At 55.0% G+C, this 19,487-nt stretch overlaps 1 protein-coding gene across 13 annotated transcripts in view; it reads left to right on the top strand.

The window, feature by feature from the left end:
- RERE (arginine-glutamic acid dipeptide repeats) overlaps nucleotides 1–14,565 on the top strand; it is a 469,898-nt gene extending 455,333 nt beyond the window's left edge. For all 13 annotated transcript variants that reach the window (XM_012473620.2, XM_064363204.1, XM_064363205.1 and 10 more), the window contains 11 exons: nucleotides 3,806–3,968; nucleotides 4,896–4,988; nucleotides 5,475–5,674; nucleotides 6,850–7,011; nucleotides 7,824–7,937; nucleotides 8,187–9,541; nucleotides 9,669–9,891; nucleotides 10,664–11,384; nucleotides 13,285–13,431; nucleotides 13,948–14,128; nucleotides 14,435–14,565. In XM_012473620.2, coding sequence (XP_012329043.2) covers nucleotides 3,806–3,968; nucleotides 4,896–4,988; nucleotides 5,475–5,674; nucleotides 6,850–7,011; nucleotides 7,824–7,937; nucleotides 8,187–9,541; nucleotides 9,669–9,891; nucleotides 10,664–11,384; nucleotides 13,285–13,431; nucleotides 13,948–14,128; nucleotides 14,435–14,468 — 3,393 coding nt within the window. In that variant the 3' untranslated portion in view covers nucleotides 14,469–14,565. The remainder of the gene's footprint in view (nucleotides 1–3,805; nucleotides 3,969–4,895; nucleotides 4,989–5,474; nucleotides 5,675–6,849; nucleotides 7,012–7,823; nucleotides 7,938–8,186; nucleotides 9,542–9,668; nucleotides 9,892–10,663; nucleotides 11,385–13,284; nucleotides 13,432–13,947; nucleotides 14,129–14,434) is intronic.
- Nucleotides 14,566–19,487: the final 4,922 nt, after the last annotated feature.

Raw genomic sequence — 19,487 nt, 5'->3', positions numbered from 1 at the left:
ACTTTGTTGACGTAAAATTGGTATACCTGCCATCTATGGTATGAATACCACAAAAATGCACCCACTTTAAGTACACAGTTTTTGTGAGTTTTGACCACCATATACATTTGTGTAAATGATACCACATTCAACTTCCAGAGCATTTTCGTCACCCCAGAATGTTTGCCTGAGTTCTTTTTGTTTCTTTTCCCCCACCCTCCAGGCTCTGGGCAACCACTCATTTGTTTTTTGTGATTTCTAGAAAGGAGTCATGCGGCATGCCCCTGTCACGCAGCTTGGTGTTTTTGACAGTCACCCGTGGCATTGCATGTGTCAGTGGTCTGTGCCTTTTCATTGCCAAGTCGTAGTCTGGTGCATGGGGTTACCATTATTTGTTTATCCATTCTCCTGCTCGTGGGCATGTAGGTTGTGTCCAGTTTGGACTATTAAGAATAAAGTTTCTGTGAATGTATCTGTGAAAGTTTTTGTGTGAGTTTTTTTTTTTTTTCTTTTGGGTAAATAACTAGGAGAAGTATTGCTGGGTTGTTTGGTAGATATCATAGTTTGAGCATTCTGTATTTCCACCAGCAGTGTATGATGGTTCTGGTCACTCTGTCACCTTCCTGAATTATAAGTTTACCATTCTGACCACCTGTGACTTCACTGCTGTGGAGGACAGTCCTTGCCTGGTCATTTTCATCCTTGGCACTCAGATGAGGAAATCTGGTCTGGACTACTTCTTCTTTAAAGAGTGTTACCTAAGTGTCAAAAAAAAGTTTGTATTGATTTCAATGTTAGATTTTTTTCTTTTGAGTCTTGATTTTCTCACTTGTTAGCAGAGAACAATGGTGTCAGGAGCAAAGGTTTGAAAGTTGAGCCTTTGTTCTGTCTGGCATGGAGCACTTTCTTACCTCTCTAAACCCTGGCTTCTCCTTTTTAAGTTTTATTTTATTTTTAAAGAGATGGTCTCTTGCTCTGTTGCCCAGGCTGGAGTGCAGTGGCACAGTTGTAGCTCATTGCAGCCTCAGTCTCCTGGGCTCAAGTGATCCTCCTGCCTCAGCTTCCTGAGTGGCTGGTACTACAGGCACCACCACGCTGGGCTAATTTTTTTTTTAAACTTTTTTGTAGAGATTGTTGCTCAGGCTTGTCTTGAGCTCCTGGCCTCAAGTAGTCCTCCTGCCTTGGCCTTCCAGGTAGCTCAGTCTGCCAGTGCACACCAACCATGCCTGGCTAATTTTTTTTTCTTTTTTTTTGAGGTGGGGGAACTAAGTCTCACTATGTTGCCCAGACTGGTCTTGAACTCCTGGCTTCAAGGGATCTTCCTGCCTCATCCTCCCTAAGTACTGGGATTACAGGCGTAAGCTGCTGCACCTCGCCTAGCTTCTTCCCTCAACCTGAGGTCTGTAGGTTACTGTCTTTTAAAGCCATTTCAAAACATATATATTTGAGAAATAGAAATAATTGATTGTAACTATGTATAGCAATATTGCATTATAGACAGATGCTGTTTAGAAATGTCAGGTTGCTGCTTTCTGACAGCCTTCAAGTAAGATGAGGAGGCCTGGCAGAGGCCCAGGCACCACCTTCCCACTCAATTTTGCGCTCTCATTTTTGTTCCCTTTTGTCTCCTATAGCTTTGCATTTCTTGTTACATCCCAAGCTTTTATCATTCAGTAGCCCCTAAAATGACTTGGACTGAAGGAGGAAGTAGAGGGAACCACTATGTTTTTTCTCACTCTTCTTTCAAGCTCTGGAACTGGTCTGTGACTTATCACAGAACCAGTAACTCTTTTGAGCTCATGAAGCATGACACTTGGACAGAGTATTTGGATGTGACTGCTCCCTGCCTTGACTTCTCTTCCGTATTTTCTCAGAGGAAAACCAGACACAAGCCAGCGTTTATGTTAGCAGTGATCGCGTCATTACCCCTAGCAGGATTTACGAGTCTGTTCCCTCTAGCCAACACCCAAGGATCAGTATAGATAAATGCATTTCCAAGTCCTGAAAGCGGAAGTGAAAAGAGCTAGGAGGTTTGCAGATCATGACCTTAGGGCCCAGGATGCTGTCCCCACTGGGACAGTTGGAGCCCACATTCCTAGACCAGTGTGGGAAAGAGAAGCCAGTCCAAATTCCAGTGGCAATATCTGCCTTTCCCCTTATCATTCAGTTGCCATCTCATGGAACTAAGGAGTGGGCACATGCACATACGTGTAGGGACATGAGTGTGCTTGTCCCGAGGTGGCTCCCTGGCCCCGCTGGCTTGGGGTTGTGCTTCATCTGCTAAGGTATTGGCAATTAGGAATCATTTGTGAAGCATTAAGTGCTTGGGGGGTTGAGACACATCTAGTGCTCCAGGAGATCCATGTGACAGGCTTTATAAGCCAGCCAGCCATCCCTCCTTCAAGGCATTCCAGCCCTCCTTTAGGGACACAGCTGTGGTCCCACTTCTTAGAAAAATGCCCAGGCAGAAGATGCATTTGTAGGCAGTAAAGTACTCAAATGCACAGGCATCCTCTGCTTTGCAGAAGCCACTCCCCCACCTAAAATCTACCCACTTCCCTTGTCACTGTTCTGAGGCCATTGCCTCTGGGGGTGTTTTGGATGAAACCTGGTCTGATTGGGTGGAATTGTCATGTGGCAGCTATGTGTCTTTGTTTGGATTGTCTATTTTAGTCCTTCCAACACTAGTCTTTCCATCCCCCACGTTGCCCTCTCTCTTTTTGGCTCCTACATTCACAAGACAGTGTTTGATGAGGCAGAGTGGGGGTGCAGGCGCCTCCAAGACAGCTCCCAGCATCTAGTCGCCAAGCTAATAGACGTTCTACAGTGTTGATTTAATTAGAGGGGAACCGGGTCATCTATGCTCTCTCATTTGCTGTGATTTTTTTTTTTTTTTTTAATTCTAGGTAAAGAGACTTTATCTTGGGATGTTTGTTTTAAAAAATCGTCTTTTGGGTGCGGGGTGAGACAGCAGCCTGCAGCGCCCTGAGGGCTGGGGGTGCCCAAAGTGCCCTTTCTTTAAAAAGCTTACATTTGCTGTATTTCCAAAAAGATGCCTTGCTTCCCCTTCTGCTGGGCCATGAAAAGAAGCCTGACCTTGTGGTGTGCGCCATTTCATCTTGACATCAGCACTGCTGTGTGTCTGTCCTCTTGTAGTCTTTCTTTGTCAAGCCCAGTCCTTGCCTCTGGACGTTGTGTCGGCATGTCAGATGTGGGCCTTCAGATGGAGCCGGGTGGAGGCTGCGGAGCAGTTTCCTGAGCGCACGGTCTCAGTTCTCGACCTTCTGCTTGGCCCTGGCTCCTCGCCACCTCAGCAGTTTGCTTTGGTCGGTTGGTTGTTTCTGGGGGAGTTTAACTGGCCGGGCGTTTCCTACTCACACCTGTGTGATTTCACTGGCATACTGTGAAGAAAGCATCGTGTTCACACACACATGCACAGACTCACATGTATACACATACAGCTGGAATGGAAGCTCCCCGTGGGCAGGAATCTTCTCTCCTTTTTGTCTGTTGTGGGTTGTGTACCTTCCGTATGCACAACGTGGTGGGGTCTTACGTAGCGGACACCCAACAAAGGCTTGTTCTAGGTGTCTGGAAGTCAGGCTCTGCTGGGCTGAGGAGGCAGACCCCATTCATGCAGTCAACGGGCAGCTCAGTGGCTGTTTATTTCTTGAGCCCAGTTCCTCTCCCCACTCCAGGATCGACTGGTCTTTATTCTCATCTCTGGTGCAACTATTGCACACCCAACTTTCTACTCCAGCAGAGAGGGTGCAGTGGGGCACGGAAAAGCCCAGGCCCTCCCACAACCAGCCCTTCTCTTTTGCAGGGGGAGCTGATCACCTTCTATTACTATTGGAAGAAGACCCCCGAAGCCGCCAGTTCCCGGGCCCATCGTAGGCACCGCAGGCAGGCCGTGTTCAGGAGGATTAAGACTCGCACTGCGTCCACACCTGTCAACACACCCTCCAGACCCCCGTCCAGTGAATTCTGTGAGTAGGGGTTTTGGCACCATCGTGGGTGGAGGACAGACTATTCACAGTCAGCCTGTCCCACTCTGGGCCCATAGAGCTGGTGGCCCTGGGAAGCATGGAGGGGGTGTGCGCCCATGCTCCAGTGCATGTGTGAGGCCTGACCTAATGCAGACTGACGGTGGCGGCGGGAGCAGAGCACGGATTCAGAAGGGAGTTTAAAAATTATTTGGACATTTAAATATTTCTGATAAACTCAACATCATCTTAGGTTTTTACAGAATATATAAGTCTTGGCCTGGGATGTTTTTGGCCTTGGCCTGGGAAGGGTTTCCAGTTGATGGATGATGTACTTGATTTCCTGTTTGAATTCTCATTGTACTTTTGGTTGCATTAAGATCAGATGAACACTTTCTTTTTTTCCTCCTGTTGTACCAAGATCCTCTTTTTGGTTCCAGTATGATGTATAATCTAATGATACTGGAGCCCACACCTCCTCACCCCTAAAAAACTGGGGTGTAGCAAAAGTGCCTTATAGCTCTGTCGTGGCCCAGGATGCTGGACCTGAGGGGTGCCTGTGTTGTTCATGCAGGCAGCCAGAAATCACCTAGTAGGACTGGTGGGGGATGCTCAGTGAAGACGGACTTTCTCAGGATTGCCTGGGCCTATTAGGGAGGGCGGCACGGACGCACTTGTCCTAGTTCAGACGCACCTGTTACGGACATCAGTGGCAGGGCAGGCCCTTCAGTACAGGCCCTCTGTTCTGGCGACTGGCCCTGAGGGGCTTGAAGTGATCCTTTACAGACGCTGTCCCACCTCAGCCTGTGCAGCCAGCTGCTCTGACTGGTGGCCAGAACCTGCAGCAGGCCAGAGGTCACAGGGGGCCCCCTGCTTTGACTGAGCATAACGGTGTCTTCCCCACCCGCCCTGTGTGCCTGCCACACCCAGTGGACCTGAGTTCAGCCAGTGAGGATGACTTCGACAGTGAGGACAGCGAGCAGGAGCTGAAGGGGTACGCCTGCCGCCACTGCTTCACCACCAGTAAGTGACCTGTCACACCCCTGGTTTGGGACCCAGAGCACAAGCACTTTCATGTTCTGAACATTTCATGCATCCAGCTAGAAACCTGCCAGGGGCAGTACTTGATTTGACACTTGCATTGTGCTTTGGGATTGGAGAACGTTAGAAATGTTTAGGTCACTTCATTCCCCTGCTTAGCAGTTGTTTGGAATACTGACTAATAGGCAGGACAGACTGAGTGGGGTCGGGGTTTGACGCTGTGGTTCCCAGAAGCTTGCTGCCAGCTTTTCCTGAGCACCCCAAGATGGAGTGGGCAGCAGATGTTCCAAAACGCTCTCCTGGCCTTGGGGGAGCAGGGCAGCACTAGCCCTGGGATGTTGGGGCCCAGGCCTGCATGGTGCTGGTGGCATCAGGTTTGCGTAGAGCCCACGGAAGGTCCCTCTGCCCAGACATCCCCACAGAGAGGGATGGTTTCCAAGGTTGGCCCCTGCCACTTCCATCACACAGCCTCCAAAGATTGGCACCACGGAGGCCGGGAGAACATCCTGCTCTGCACCGACTGTCGCATCCACTTCAAGAAATACGGCGAGCTCCCGCCCATCGAGAAGCCCGTGGACCCGCCACCATTTATGTTCAAACCTGTCAAGGAAGAGGACGATGGGCTCAGTGGGAAGCATAGCATGAGGACACGGCGGAGTCGGGGCTCGGTGAGTTCCCTGGGTCCATGGGGCTCCTGGAAACTTCTTCGTTTTCCTGGGATGCTTGGGGGCTTGAGCCCATCAGGAGGAGAAAGCAAAAGTCTTGTTTTAGGTAGAAACAAAGCCCTGGTGGCTTGCCTGTGGGGCTAGGAAGAGCACTCTGTTCTCTTCTCTGAAGGGGCCCTTAGGGTGGTGTCCTGCCCTGGATTTTATAGTGAGCTCTTAGCTTCTGGCTCAGTGCAGCCTCTCCAAGGCCCTTAGAGCTTCTTGCGGCCCAGGGTCACCTCCATTTTAGCAAATCTCTGCTATTTTAAACTTGTAGGCTCTTTGGAGTTTGGTGTGTTTTTTTGTTTTTTAAATGTTTGATCTTGTTTTGGAAACTTCTGGTACATTTTCTGCTCACTGCATAGCTCCTCCTATAAAGAGACTTTGTTTCCTAGGTTGGAAATGTGCCAGGGACTTTGGGAGAGGCTTTTTCCAGGTTTGGGGTTAAGGGTACTGACAGAGTCTTTCCCTGGAGCCTCCCCTGTAACCCCTTCTCACAGGTGATGGGACCATCCACCTTCCTCTGCTCCTTGTGTCCTGTCGCTGCTGCTGCTGGCAGCCCGGCCACTGCTCATTCAGAAGGGAGCAGGTCAACCAGCCAGAACTGTTATTTCCTGATCTCTTCTGAGCCCTCATGGCTTTGCAGAAACGGCGAAGCACTTGGTGGCTTGGAGAGCTGAGCTACTTTATTCATAGCTTCATCTCTGGGTCACCTCCTATCGTGTCAGATGAAATCCACAAGTGTTGGATTTCATTTGGTTTGGTTGTGAGAGAGGACGATTATGAGGAATAAACAGAAAGGGTAGGGTGCTTTAAAGATGGCCCCAGGTGACTTTCTGCTGCTCAGAAAACATGGTTCATTCATTCCAGCACACGTTGTTCAGGACAGTCCCTCAGGATGAGTGCTTCAGGTTTGAGAACCGCTCTCTGGCCCACCTATTTCCCCACCTCTTCCCTGAGCTCCACACTGACCTTCATGCAGCCAGGGGCAGGCAGGGTGCCTGTGTTTGCCAAGGCCTAGGATTTGCTAAGAGGCTGCTGGGGTGTGCTCTTCAGGCTCCTGCCTGTGGGTTGGGCTCAGGTGGGCCCACATGGGGACCAGGAATCCGGTGTCACCAGTCTTTGGTTTGGGTGGTTAGATGTCGACACTACGAAGTGGTCGGAAGAAGCAGCCAGCCAGTCCTGATGGTCGCACCTCACCCATCAATGAAGACGTCCGCTCCAGCGGCCGGAACTCCCCCAGCGCTGCCAGCACCTCCAGCAATGACAGTAAAGCAGAGACAGTGAAGAAGTCAGCCAAGGTCTGGTGCTGGGCAGTAGTGGGGGCTATTCTGTCCTTCCCTCCCATTAAAACTGGGTCGCTGGTGTCTGTGTTCAGCTCCCTCAGACATGGATATGAAGTTCATTCATGGAGATTCTCTGGGCACCAGCATCGTCCTGGCCTAGGGGCTGCAGAGTGGGGACTGGGGGCCTAGAGAAGGGGGATCCAGCACCAACCCTGGGGGCCACCTGTGCCTCGAGCTTCCTGAGTTCTAAGATGTAGACAGTGTGGGGAGTGGTTGGAAGGGCTCCCTCCAGAGCCAAGTACAGTCTCCTCCCTCAGCATCCATTGGAGATTGGTTCCAGAGCCCCCATCACCCAGGAAACCAAAGTCTACAGGGGCTCAAGTCTCTTATATACATTGACACAGTGTTTGCGTATAACCAGTCACATACTTCTGTAGATTCTGAATCATCCCTAGGTTGCTCCTACTGCCTAATACTATGTAACTGCAGTAAACAGTGGTTCCTCTGTCTTGTGTAGGAGACACTGACAAGAAAACAGTGGGTACACATTGAGTATAGACGTAACCATCACAGTCCTGACTACATTTTCATCCGTGGTTGTTTGAATCTGAGGATGCAAAGCCCACAGATGTGGAGGACTGACTCACTCCTACCCCAAGATGTGTGTTCTCCCTGGCCCCAGTCGATTCTTCTGGAGCTTTTTGCTCCTGGAGATGGAACTCAGAATGAGGGAGCAAAGTGTCTACAGATCATTGTCATTTCCCTGCTGAGGCTAATGGGATGGCCTCCCTTGGCTTGATTGCTCTTTGTGGACTTTCCCCCTGCAGAAGGTGAAGGAGGAAGCCTCTTCCCCTCTTAAGAGCACCAAACGCCAGCGGGAGAAGGTGGCCTCTGATACGGAGGAGGCTGACAGGACCAGCTCCAAGAAGACAAAAACACAGGTGAGGTTTGCCGCTGAGCCTGCTGACTAAAGCTAATGAGTCTTCAGAAGCCCCCAGCCCAGGTTCTCCCAGTCAGGTGGCCGTGCCCCGTCTCCCAGGGCGGGGCTGGAGTGGCCCTTGACACTGGCTGGGTGCGGGCAGGACCTGTGGTTCGTCTGCGCAAACCCTTATTGTGTCAGGCACTGGCGGTGCAGAGCAAACAGGGCTCTGCCCTCCTGAGACTTCCATCCTTCCCTTCTCTGACTCCAGGAGATCAGCCGACCCAACTCGCCATCCGAAGGTGAGGGAGAGAGTTCAGACAGTCGCAGCGTCAACGATGAGGGCAGCAGTGACCCCAAAGACATCGACCAGGACAATCGCAGCACATCCCCGAGCATCCCCAGCCCCCAGGACAATGAGAGTGACTCAGACTCGTCAGCCCAGCAGCAGATGCTGCAGGCCCAGCCCCCAGCCTTGCAGGCTCCCACCGGGGTTGCCCCAGCTCCCTCCACAGCTCCTCCAGGGACACCCCAGCTGCCCACGCCAGGGCCCATGCCCTCTGCCACTGCAGTGCCCCCACAGGGTTCCCCCACGGCCTCCCAGGCCGCTAACCAGCCACAGGCTCCCACAGCGCCTGCTCCCCACACCCACATCCAACAGGCCCCCGCCCTGCACCCCCAACGGCTGCCCTCACCACATACCCCGCTGCAGCCTCTGACTGGGTCTACGGGCCAGCCCTCCGCAACTCCTCACGCCCAGCCCCCTCTGCATGGTCAGGGCCCACCTGGCCCTCACAGCCTGCAGGCTGGGCCCCTGCTACAGCACCCAGGCCCCCCTCAGCCCTTTGGCCTCCCTCCCCAGGCCTCCCAAGCCCAGCCCCCTCTGGGGACCTCCCCGGCAGCAGCGCACCCTCACACCTCCCTGCAGCTACCAGCCTCTCAGTCTGCGATGCAATCCCAACAACCACCACGGGAGCAGCCCCTACCGCCAGCACCCTTGGCCATGCCCCACATCAAGCCACCACCCACCACTCCCATCCCCCAGCTGCCGGCGCCACAGGCCCACAAACACCCTCCCCACCTCTCAGGGCCTTCGCCCTTCTCCATGAACGCCAACCTGCCACCCCCTCCAGCCCTGAAGCCCCTGAGCTCCCTGTCCACACACCACCCCCCCTCGGCCCACCCCCCACCCCTACAGCTCATGCCTCAGAGCCAGCCATTGCCCTCCTCCCCTGCCCAGCCCCCCGGGCTGACCCAGAGCCAGAGCCTACCCCCACCTCCTGCCTCCCACCCCCCTACAGGCCTCCACCAGGTGGCCCCCCAGCCCCCATTTGCTCAGCACCCCTTTGTCCCTGGGGGCCCTCCTCCCATCACCCCTCCGACCTGTCCTTCCACCTCCACCCCACCGGCGGGACCCGGCACCTCAGCTCAGCCACCCTGCTCTGTTGCGGTGACTTCAGGAGGCAGCATAGCGGGGGGATCATCCTGCCCACTCCCCACCGTCCAGATCAAGGAGGAGGCTCTGGACGATGCTGAGGAGCCCGAGAGCCCCCCTCCCCCTCCAAGGAGCCCATCCCCTGAGCCCACTGTGGTGGACACCCCCAGCCACGCCAGCCAGTCTGCTAGGTATGCTTCCTAGGGCTCTAGGTGCAGGGCAGGCACAGGTGGGCTGGTGGGAGCGAGTTCTGGTGGGAGGCAGGGCCCGGGGTAGGTCTTGGCAGGAGCTCCCAGCAAGATCTCTGGCTTTTCTCAGGTTCTACAAACACCTGGACCGGGGCTACAACTCGTGTGCACGGACAGACCTGTACTTCATGCCTCTGGCCGGGTCCAAGCTGGCCAAGAAGAGGGAGGAGGCCATCGAGAAGGCCAAGCGTGAGGCTGAGCAGAAAGCCCGAGAGGAGCGAGAGCGGGAGAAGGAAAAGGAGAAGGAGCGAGAGCGGGAGCGGGAGCGGGAGCGAGAGGCAGAGCGGGCGGCCGTAAGTCCGGGATTGGTGAGGGGTGAGGGGAGCTGGTCGGTCCTGGGCCTGGGTGCCACACTGGGCCACTGCGCTCTGCCCTTGGCTGCCTGGCTCGGCCTCCTGGCAGCTAGAGGGTTGGGTGCTACTTACACCCTCTCTCCATGCCTCTGACGGGTGCTGCACATCCCCGAGCTGCTGGGCTGACTCACAGCAGTGACTGGGTATCCTGCCTGTGGGCCTTCGAGGAAAGGGCCTGCCCTTCCCTGCAGCCTGTGGGTTTGTCTCTTCTATGGAATTTGAAGGAGCCAGGAAGGAGCACAAGGGGCCCCCTGGGAGAAGACCCGAGCACTTGGGCGGCAACCAGGCCGTGAGGGACCTCTCTAGCCACCCTGTCTTGTGGGCCCCTCATGGGCTGGGTGCTGTGATGGTGGCCAGCTCTGTACTGTCACAGGGAGGAAGTGGCATGAGAGCTCCCTGCAAGGCTCCTGGCCTGTTGGGCTCACTCACACGTGCACCCTGGCTTTCACTCCCAGACACACACGTAGACCACCCACACATGAGCTTTGTCTCACAGGGAAACGCCTGCCTGAGCCTGAGGGGAGCTACCGGCCCAGGTGAGCCCTGGACTGCATCCTGGTGTCAGCCCAAAGTCGAGGCCGGGCTCCGTGGAGTGACCAGGTTGGCCTGTCAGAGCAGGCTCAGAGCAGAGCCAGGCCCACTTCTGCAGCGTGGGCCCAACGGAGACCCCCGGCACTCAGCAGACCCCTCACGCTTTCTTTTCCCTCGGCAGAAGGCGTCCAGCTCAGCACACGAAGGCCGCCTCAGTGACCCCCAGCTCAGTGGTCCAGGCCACATGCGGCCATCCTTCGAGCCACCGCCAACCACCATTGCTGCTGTGCCCCCGTACATTGGGCCCGACACGCCTGCGCTTCGGACTCTGAGCGAGTACGCCAGGCCCCACGTCATGTCGCCCACCAACCGCAACCACCCCTTCTACATGCCCCTCAACCCCACGGACCCCCTGCTGGCCTACCACATGCCTGGCCTCTACAATGTCGACCCCACCATCCGCGAGCGCGAGCTCCGGGAGCGGGAAATCCGGGAGCGGGAGATCCGGGAGCGTGAGCTGAGGGAGAGGATGAAGCCGGGCTTCGAGGTGAAGCCCCCAGAGCTGGACCCCCTGCACCCAGCCGCCAACCCCATGGAGCACTTCGCCCGGCACAGCGCCCTCACCATCCCCCCAACCGCCGGGCCCCACCCATTTGCTTCTTTCCACCCGGGCCTGAACCCCTTGGAGAGGGAGAGACTGGCCCTGGCAGGCCCCCAGCTACGGCCCGAGATGAGCTACCCTGACAGACTGGCCGCTGAGCGCATCCACGCAGAGCGCATGGCGTCGCTGACCAGCGACCCCCTGGCCCGACTGCAGATGTTCAACGTGACTCCGCATCATCACCAGCACTCGCACATCCACTCCCACCTCCACCTCCACCAGCAGGACCCCCTCCACCAAGGTGCGTGCCCCAGCGTGGCAGGTGGGACAGAGGCACGGGAGGGCGCAGAGCCGGATCAGTCACCATCCAGGTGCAGAGCATGTTCTTTTCTGAACAGACCCCTCATTCCTGACAGATCTTAGAATAGTTCAGCACCCACCTACAATCCCGGTTTGCTGTATCACAGTCACTCCTCGACCCCGCAGCTCTCCAGAACTGCAGGGCTTCAGACAGCTGCAGCGCACAGGTGAAGCCTGGGCTCTTGGCCCTGTGCCTGGGATGGAGGGAAGTGGCCTAGGGCCACGGAGCAGGGGAAGGGCAGCAAAGCAGGGTCATGTGGTCTTTGGAGTCAAGGAGCATAAGGTGAGGCGCTGGGCTACTCAAGGGTCACTTAGTAAGAATTCAAAGCACAGTCCTCCTCTTCCCTTGAGGAGCGAGGCTGGGCAGGGCTCCTGCAGGCTTTAGCTGAGTTCTCCCAGCTGACCCACCTGGCGAAGGCTGCCTGGTCCTGTCCACCCCGGGAGAAGGAGCTCCTTAAGGCCGCTCACTGACCAGCTGTGGGGAAGCTGATCTGAGGCAGAGGCAGGCACAGCTGGCATCCTTATTCCCTCTGCAAGTGGTGAGATAGCACAGGAGGGCGGCTGCTGTGCTTATGAGGAGGCAGGCGCACCCGCCCCATGGAACTCGGGGTCCAGGTCCCGTGGTGCAGCCTCCATGCAGGGCTTCATTACCCGCCACCCTCCAGTGTGGGGCAAGAGGATGCTGATAGGGCAGGGCCCAGAGGGAAGGCAGGCAGCCACCTTGCTGGGAGCATCAGGCACCTCTCCTGCCTCTGCACCAGGTCCTGACATGGGAGTGCACTCACCATTGCTGCCCTCAGACCTGAAGCTCTGTGGGCACCTGGGGTGGACCTTAGAAGCCTCGGTAGAGCCAGTATATGAGGGCAGGGTGTCATTTGTTCATTCATGCATCATTCGTTCATTCAGCAAGTGTTAACTGGACAACCGGGATGTGCCAGGCACAGTTGTAGGTGCTGACAAAACCCCTGTCCACATTTACATTCCAATTTGGAAAGACAGTTGAAAGATGTCTGCCAGATTGTGAAAGATGGGAAGTGCATGTTCTGGAAGAAAATAAATCCAGAAGAGGAGATCAGGAGAGCTGGGGGCAGGGGCAGTGTGGCAGTTTTGGGAAGGCCGTCAGGAGAGGCTCAATGAGGAGTAGCAGAGATGCGGAGGAGGTGAAGGGCGAGCTGTGGGAAATCGGTGCAAGAGCAGCCACAGAGGTGGAGGCAGAGCTCCAACCTGCCAGGGACCCGGAAATTCCTGCCAGTGCCTGTGTCGGCTTGAGCCAGGGGATAGGAGATGGGGGCAGGAGGGGCGCAGTGGGCCGGCTCAAGGCAGCATTCTGAAGGGTGAGACATAAGATTTGGTGCCAGCAGAGAAGAGAGGGCAGTGCCAGGCCAGGTTCCCGTTCAGCGCCTGCTCTGCTGGCCTCCTTTGGGTTCTGCGAGTGAAGGGCAGGGAGACAGCCCTGGGCAAGGGGTGCCAGCCCAGCACCGACTGGGGCAAGGTGGTGTATTCCTGTGACCTGACAGGCAGAGGGCAGGCCCAGGTGGCCAGGGAGAGGGACCCTGCCAATCCCAGGTCCTTGACAAAAGGACCCTGGGGTTGCCTGGTAGGGGTGCTTCGCAGTGGGAGAGGAAGTGCCTGTGTCAGCGACGGGCTTGTCACTTCTCTCTGCCTCTGCAGCTCTCGCTGAAGGTGGAGGCAGCCACTTTAGGGCAGGGCCACCTGCAGCCAGGTGGTGCCATCCATCCCTGGTGACCAGGAGCCAGCCAGGGCGAGGAGGAAGTCACCCGCTGGGATAAGTATGGAAGAGCCATGCACTGCCTCCATCTGGCATTTTGTCCTTTTCTTAGGTTCAGCGGGCCCTGTCCACCCGCTGGTTGACCCTCTGACTGCCGGCCCTCACCTGGCTCGCTTCCCCTACCCCCCTGGCACTCTCCCCAACCCTCTGCTTGGACAGCCCCCCCACGAGCACGAGATGCTTCGCCATCCAGTTTTCGGTAAGACTTCCCCTCTGGGAGGGGTGGGGGACTGTGTGAAAGTTGGGCTGGGGTCTCGTCTGCTATCTTCAATCATTTATTCATTCATTTATTCATGTATTGAGCAGGTGGGTCTGTGCCCTCTATATGCCAGGGGTCCCTGGGGGAACAAACTTCCTGCCCTCTGGGTACTACTTGGGGTTGGGGATCGTAAATGCACCAGCCTTGCTAAGAGCTAGGACTACAGGGCCGGTGAAAGGAGCAGAGGAGGCTCATGGCAGGCCTCTGAAGGCACAAGGCACTTGGGCTGAGGCCTGGAGCATGCAGAGGAGGAGCCAGGCAGAGGCACCCAAGGGCATCACCTACCTCCCCGGAGGCTCTGCCCTCCCGCTGTCTGCAGAGTCTGGGAGGGACTGGCTCCTGTGTCCATGCTGGCCATCTCTCCTGTGCTCCCTGCTGCTCGCTGTGCTGGAGCCACTGCGGTCCTGGCCAGTCCTCTGGCTGTTTCTGTAGCACAGGTTGTTTTGTGTCTGGCAGGCACCCCCTACCCCCGAGATCTGCCTGGAGCCATCCCACCCCCCATGTCAGCAGCCCACCAGCTGCAGGCCATGCACGCCCAGTCGGCCGAGCTGCAGAGACTGGCCATGGAGCAGCAGTGGCTGCACGGACACCCCCACATGCATGGTGGCCACCTACCAAGTCAGGAAGATTACTACAGGTAAGGCAGGGTGCTAGGCGGGAGTGAAGAGGTGTCTGAGCCCAGCCTCCCACCAACCCCACAGGTGCCCATGGTATTTCTCCCATAGTCCCCACTGCCAGATTCTTCCCATAGGCCTGCTGGGCCCTAGAGGGGACACCGTGAAACCACGGCACTGGGAGAAAGGAGGAAGGGAGGTGTTGGGAGGGTAGGTCAGCTGCGCCGGAGGCTGCAGGCTGGGGTGCAGTGCCTGGCTGTTGCCTTTGGGGCTGCCGCCCACCTGCCCAGGCCAGAGACTAAACACGCTTTCCTGTTTTGTCTTTCCAGTCGACTGAAGAAAGAAGGTGACAAGCAGTTATAAGTTATTTATTTCTTAACGCTGGCTGTGGAAACCCCAGTTCTTGGGGGAAAAACAGGACTTTTTACATACAATAGGAGCTGCAAAAGCAAAAAGCATATCTTCTAAAGATTTCTTTATATATTTAAAAACCACAACTAAAAATGTACCCACATAATAGTGTTCGTTTGTCGAGAGGATTTCCTGAGACTGGTTTGGATCTCCCTGCATGACAGTCCCCCAGAAACTTAGTGAGTCCTGGCCTGGACTGAACATTCAGAAAGCTTCCCTGCAATCTTGGGGTTTGCTTTAGTTTATTCTTGATTTCTCCGTAGGTGCTAGAATCCAGTTCCCACCCTTCACTGTGCGCTCGCAGACACACTCCGTGACGAGTGTCCAGAACCCGCAAGCTTTGCAGATAGGCGGCATATGAATTTGGAATCCAAGAGCTATAATTTTTAAAAAAATCTTTTATTTTAATACATTGTAGGAAATCTTCATAATTTGAGAAAGTTCTGCAGCATGGCTTTTTACGTCTGTAAATAAATAATTTTAGAACAGCCTTTTTTTTCTTCCATAAACTACTATTGTGATCTATTTTTTCCAGCCATGTCACTAATTGTGAATTCCTACCAACTATTGACAGAATACAGAGTTGATTTTTTAATAAAAAGTTATATATAATTATCCCTTTAATTAAAGGGAGCAAAGGGGCGTTGCCCGTGGGCAGAGGCTTGGCCGAGGCCTGGTCACAGCAGTAAGCATCCAGGGCTGGCGGGGGCGAAGTTTTGCCCCTTGTGTTTCACGTCTGTCTGCTCCTAGGCTGTGCTCTGCCGGCCGTGCAGACATCTGTCCATCAGACCTCTTCCAGTTGCACAGGGAGTGCAGGCAGTGAATGCTCGCTTTCTGTTCCCCGTGTCACTGTTCTGTTTCCACGGGATGGAAAGCACGTGGTCCTGTGTCCGTTGTAGATTTCCTTCTGGATTTCTATGTACACATACTTGATTGCTCTGGATGAATGCCTTTTTAAATACTCTGAAAATTTCATAATCTAAGAAATTCAAGAAAATGATTCCATACAAATAACTTGGCACACGAGCAGCCCAGGACATATGCCTGCCAAAGGGATCTGTTGGAAGGCTGCCCTTTCATGCGCATTGTCATCTGGATCTTGTGGTGAGGATGGCCCATTCTTGCCACAGACCAAGGCTGCTTTTGAGCGAGGGAGACCCTGGAGTTAGACAGGTGTTGGGGGTGGCCTGCATTTTCCCCCAGGAGTAGGTCTGCGTGGTGACCCACGTCGCACTGGCAAACCACTGGAGTCCCACTCTTCATCCTGGAAGTGGGGAACTGGAGTCCCTTCCACAAATGTGAGGTCAGAAAGCAGGCTTCCGCCTGGGGGACAGCTGCTTAGAAGGCCAGGCCCCTCCGAGCAGAACCGTCCTGGAGAGAGCCTGCCCTCCTCTCCAGGTCGCAGCCGTAGTGTGCTTTCTCCGAGGCCAACGGTGGGGTGTTTTGGGGTGTCTGCCCTCTGTCAGCCCTGCTTCCTGCCAGGACGTGGCCTTTTCCCATCCTCTCATATCAGACATTTGACGGCTCTTCTGCCATTGTTTGTGCTGGTCCCATCCCAAGAATTGTAGGACAGAGAGACCACACTAGGTCAGCAGACACAAAGTCCATCTAGGACCCATGCCGCAGAGGAAGCAGGAAGAGAGGTTGATAGTTTGATCTAGAAACCAGCAGGTATTAGATCAAATTCAGGTTCTGGAGTCATATAAGGGCATTTCCAGTTTCTCTTAGAAACCATGTTTGGTTTCAGTTGGGAAAGGATTGTTTTATCTGTTGAAAATGTTTATAGTTTATTTTTCTTCTTTTCATTTTTCTCTCATTCCATCTCTGCCTTAACTTTAGTTCCTTAGCGGGGAGGCAAGCTCACATTGACCTTTTGTCATCGGACTTCAGGCCACATTGGCTTGGAGGCATTTATTTCCTTGTGGGGTGGGACAGGGCCTTGCGACAGGCTTGTTGGAGGCTCCCACTGGGGCCTCTTCCTGCTGGGCTCCCAGGCTTCTGCATCCATGCCCTCACCTTCTCTCCTTTTGGGTTTTCTTGCTTGCTTTTTGATGGAGCACATCTACCATTCAGTTAAACCTTCTTTGTCTCCTCCTCTGTCATCTGTTTTTCCAAAGAAGAGAAAGAATGGAGTACTTGAGGTCTGTACTTGAAAGCTGTCCGAAGGCGTTCTCTTGTTAGTTCTGCGTTTCTCCCCGTATCCCAAGGTGAAGCACTGAGATTCTTCCATTTAAAAACCCTCGACCCGAAACCCTCACCAGATCAGCTGCAGTTTCTCTAGGAGGCCCTGTGTCTTTGAAGCCCGGCCACTCGGCTTCCTCTGGACTTCCCTCCCTTTGTTTGGGGTTTGGTTGGCTCCTCTGTGTGTCCCCGTATCAATTGTTGAGTGTCGTCGAGGCTGAGCTTCACTCCACTGCGGCAGAGCCAGAGTGCACATTCGGATTTGCTACGTTTCTATATATCTTGAAGCTAAATGTATATATGAGTAGTTTGCCATGAGATAACACAGTGTAAACAGAGTAGACACCCAGAAATTGTGACTTCTGTGTTCTCTCCATTTGAGTATTTTGTAATTTTTTTGAAATATTTGTGGACATAAATAAAACCAAGCTACACTACAACCCCTGGGTGTCTCCCGTGCACTATCTCGTTCTGGAGGGTGGGTGGGGATCCTGGCTCTTACCCCAGGTGGGGGACAGGCAGAGGGAGAGTCAGCTGTTCCCTGCTACTGGGGACCCTGTTTGCATCCCAGAGAGGTTTCCAGAAACATCCTTGTTAGCTCTGTCTGGGAAGAGGATTTCTCTGGTGGGGGTGCCTGCTTGCTTTGGAGGCTCCCCAAGCAGCCAGATGGGCCCTAAGCAGGCATTTGGACTAAGGGCATCCTCCCCACCCCTCACCATTCATCCCACGCCTCTATAATCTGTGGGCGTCGCCGGCGTGTAAGGGCATGTGGCACCCTCCCATCTTAGGAATAGACGTCGCAACCGCCCCCAGCCTAGAGGCTACTTGTCTGGACCCCGTCAGTCTTCCCAAAGCCTGTCAGTGCCTCCGTCCCCGCCCCGCCCCCAAGCTCTAGAGTTGCCTTCCAGGTGGAGGATGTCTCAGGCCTAAGGAGGTCTGACCTTCCTAAGGGGCAGCAGGTGGCCTGCAGAGTGTGGACACGGCCACAGAGGTGCAGGCATTGTTAGAATTTGCACTATGGCTTCAGAACCTGTCAAGGGCATTTTCCTGAAGCCTCAGATTGTCCCTGGAAATGTGTTTGCACCCCTTGTCGTCTGGGATAGGGCTGTGAGTTTCTAGATTTTCGGGACATGGGGCAAGAGCTGCCCAGAGAGCTCACTGTTGGTAAACTGCCCTCAAACCAGGTAGGGTCCGCCACGTGATAAAGATTTGGGGAGCAGCAGGCGCCAGGCACTGCCTCACTCAGGACCTGAGAAAACGTCGCCATGCCGGGACTCGAGTGTCCACGCGGTGACGGGACTTGAGGCAAACAGCAAGGTCCTGCTCCACAGCGTGGCTGACCAGGGCACAGGGAGAGGCCTGCAGGCTGGCCACGGAGGTCCAGGTGGCTGTCAGTTGAGGTCCTGAGTGAGAGGATGGCATTGGGGTGGCTGGGAGAGGCCAGAATCCAGGCGCCATCTTCACAGGTCTCATCCGGACTGTGCTCCTTAGGAAGCTGCAGTGTATCGTGGGTACAGGTCTGTGAAGTACAGATTTCAGGGTGGTACAACAAGGCTCTCATCAGAGCTGGGCAGCTTCTCAGGCATGGACAGCTGTGGCCATTGTCACCACTCTGCCACACACTCGTGAGGAAGAGGGCCAGAAAACGCTAACCAGACATCTGCTGGGTGGAAGGGGAGGAGGGCAATGGGGCCATCCTCCAGCAGCCCTCTGAAGCCAGGCCCTCGCCTCTTGCTGCCCCAGTGACGTCCTTTGTGCCCTCTGCCCCTGGTTCCTGGAAATGCATCCTCAGCTTGGGCATGGTTGCTCAAAAGCCCCACTGGTTCCGCTGCAGGTGGGCTAGGAAGATGGCACTTTGCAGGGCATGATGTAAGTCCCAGGGCCTCAGCACAGTGTAGGTGCGCAGCTGGGTATGTGGCTGTTGTTGCTAAGTATGCATGGTAAGTCCAGGGACGGGAGGCCTCACTTGGGCCTCACCTGGGTGAGTCAGGATCACGTATCTGAAGGTCAGTGGCCTCCCACATAGACATTGAAAGCTTCCAAGCCCTCAAAAGTCAGCACTCGTGAGCTGTACAATTGTAGATAGGATCAGCTGATGAGTGTTGGCGGGGCGGGGGGCAGTGGATGGTCAGGGCCAGAGCCCTGTGTGGAGGCTGAGGAGACACGGGGACCCTTCATCTGAGCTAAGAACCCTCACTGGCCCCATTCTGACCATGCGGTGAGACCCAGAGCAGTGTGGCTGGGCACGAACAGACTTCAGTGACCACCATCAGCCTCACCTGACCAGCCCAGAAGGTCCAGGCACATATCTGAACTCAGAGCTTTGACATCAGAACCAGCTACCCAGACACGGGATGAAGCTACCAGGCCCCAAGACCAGTGGAAAAATCTGTCCCGCACTAGACTCCTGGGGACCGTCCTGCTGCCCGGTGGAGACCCAGGAACGGTGGAGTCCTTGGTCTCCCTACCTCCTCCTAGGGAGGATCTGCCAGATGAGTCAGCCAGGGGAGGCTGCCGCGCACTTGGCCATCCAGGTTGACTGACGTGGGCTGCAGCATACAGCCAGCCCTTTCTCGTTCATGAGGTTCCTGGACCTCCCATTGGAAGGCAGGGCCTGGCTGGAGCTGGGAGCTATTGTGAATCCCCAGGGGGCCAGAAACAGCCTCCTGCTCAGCCCGTCGAGGTCCAGCTATGGATGCCTCACTGGGTCCTCTCAGAGGCGGCATGGTCAGCCTTTGGAAGTCTTGGTGTCTGAGGTCCTTTCCCTGAGTCTCCACTGGGTTCCTGGCT

Source organism: Aotus nancymaae, unplaced genomic scaffold (assembly GCF_030222135.1).
Source record: "Aotus nancymaae isolate 86718 unplaced genomic scaffold, 86718_ANA_hifiasm-v0.15.2.pri h1tg000053l, whole genome shotgun sequence".
NCBI classification, from domain to species: Eukaryota; Metazoa; Chordata; class Mammalia; order Primates; family Aotidae; genus Aotus; species Aotus nancymaae.
The sequence above is the reverse complement of the archived record's forward strand: the minus strand, read 5'-3'. Positions and strand labels throughout refer to the sequence as shown.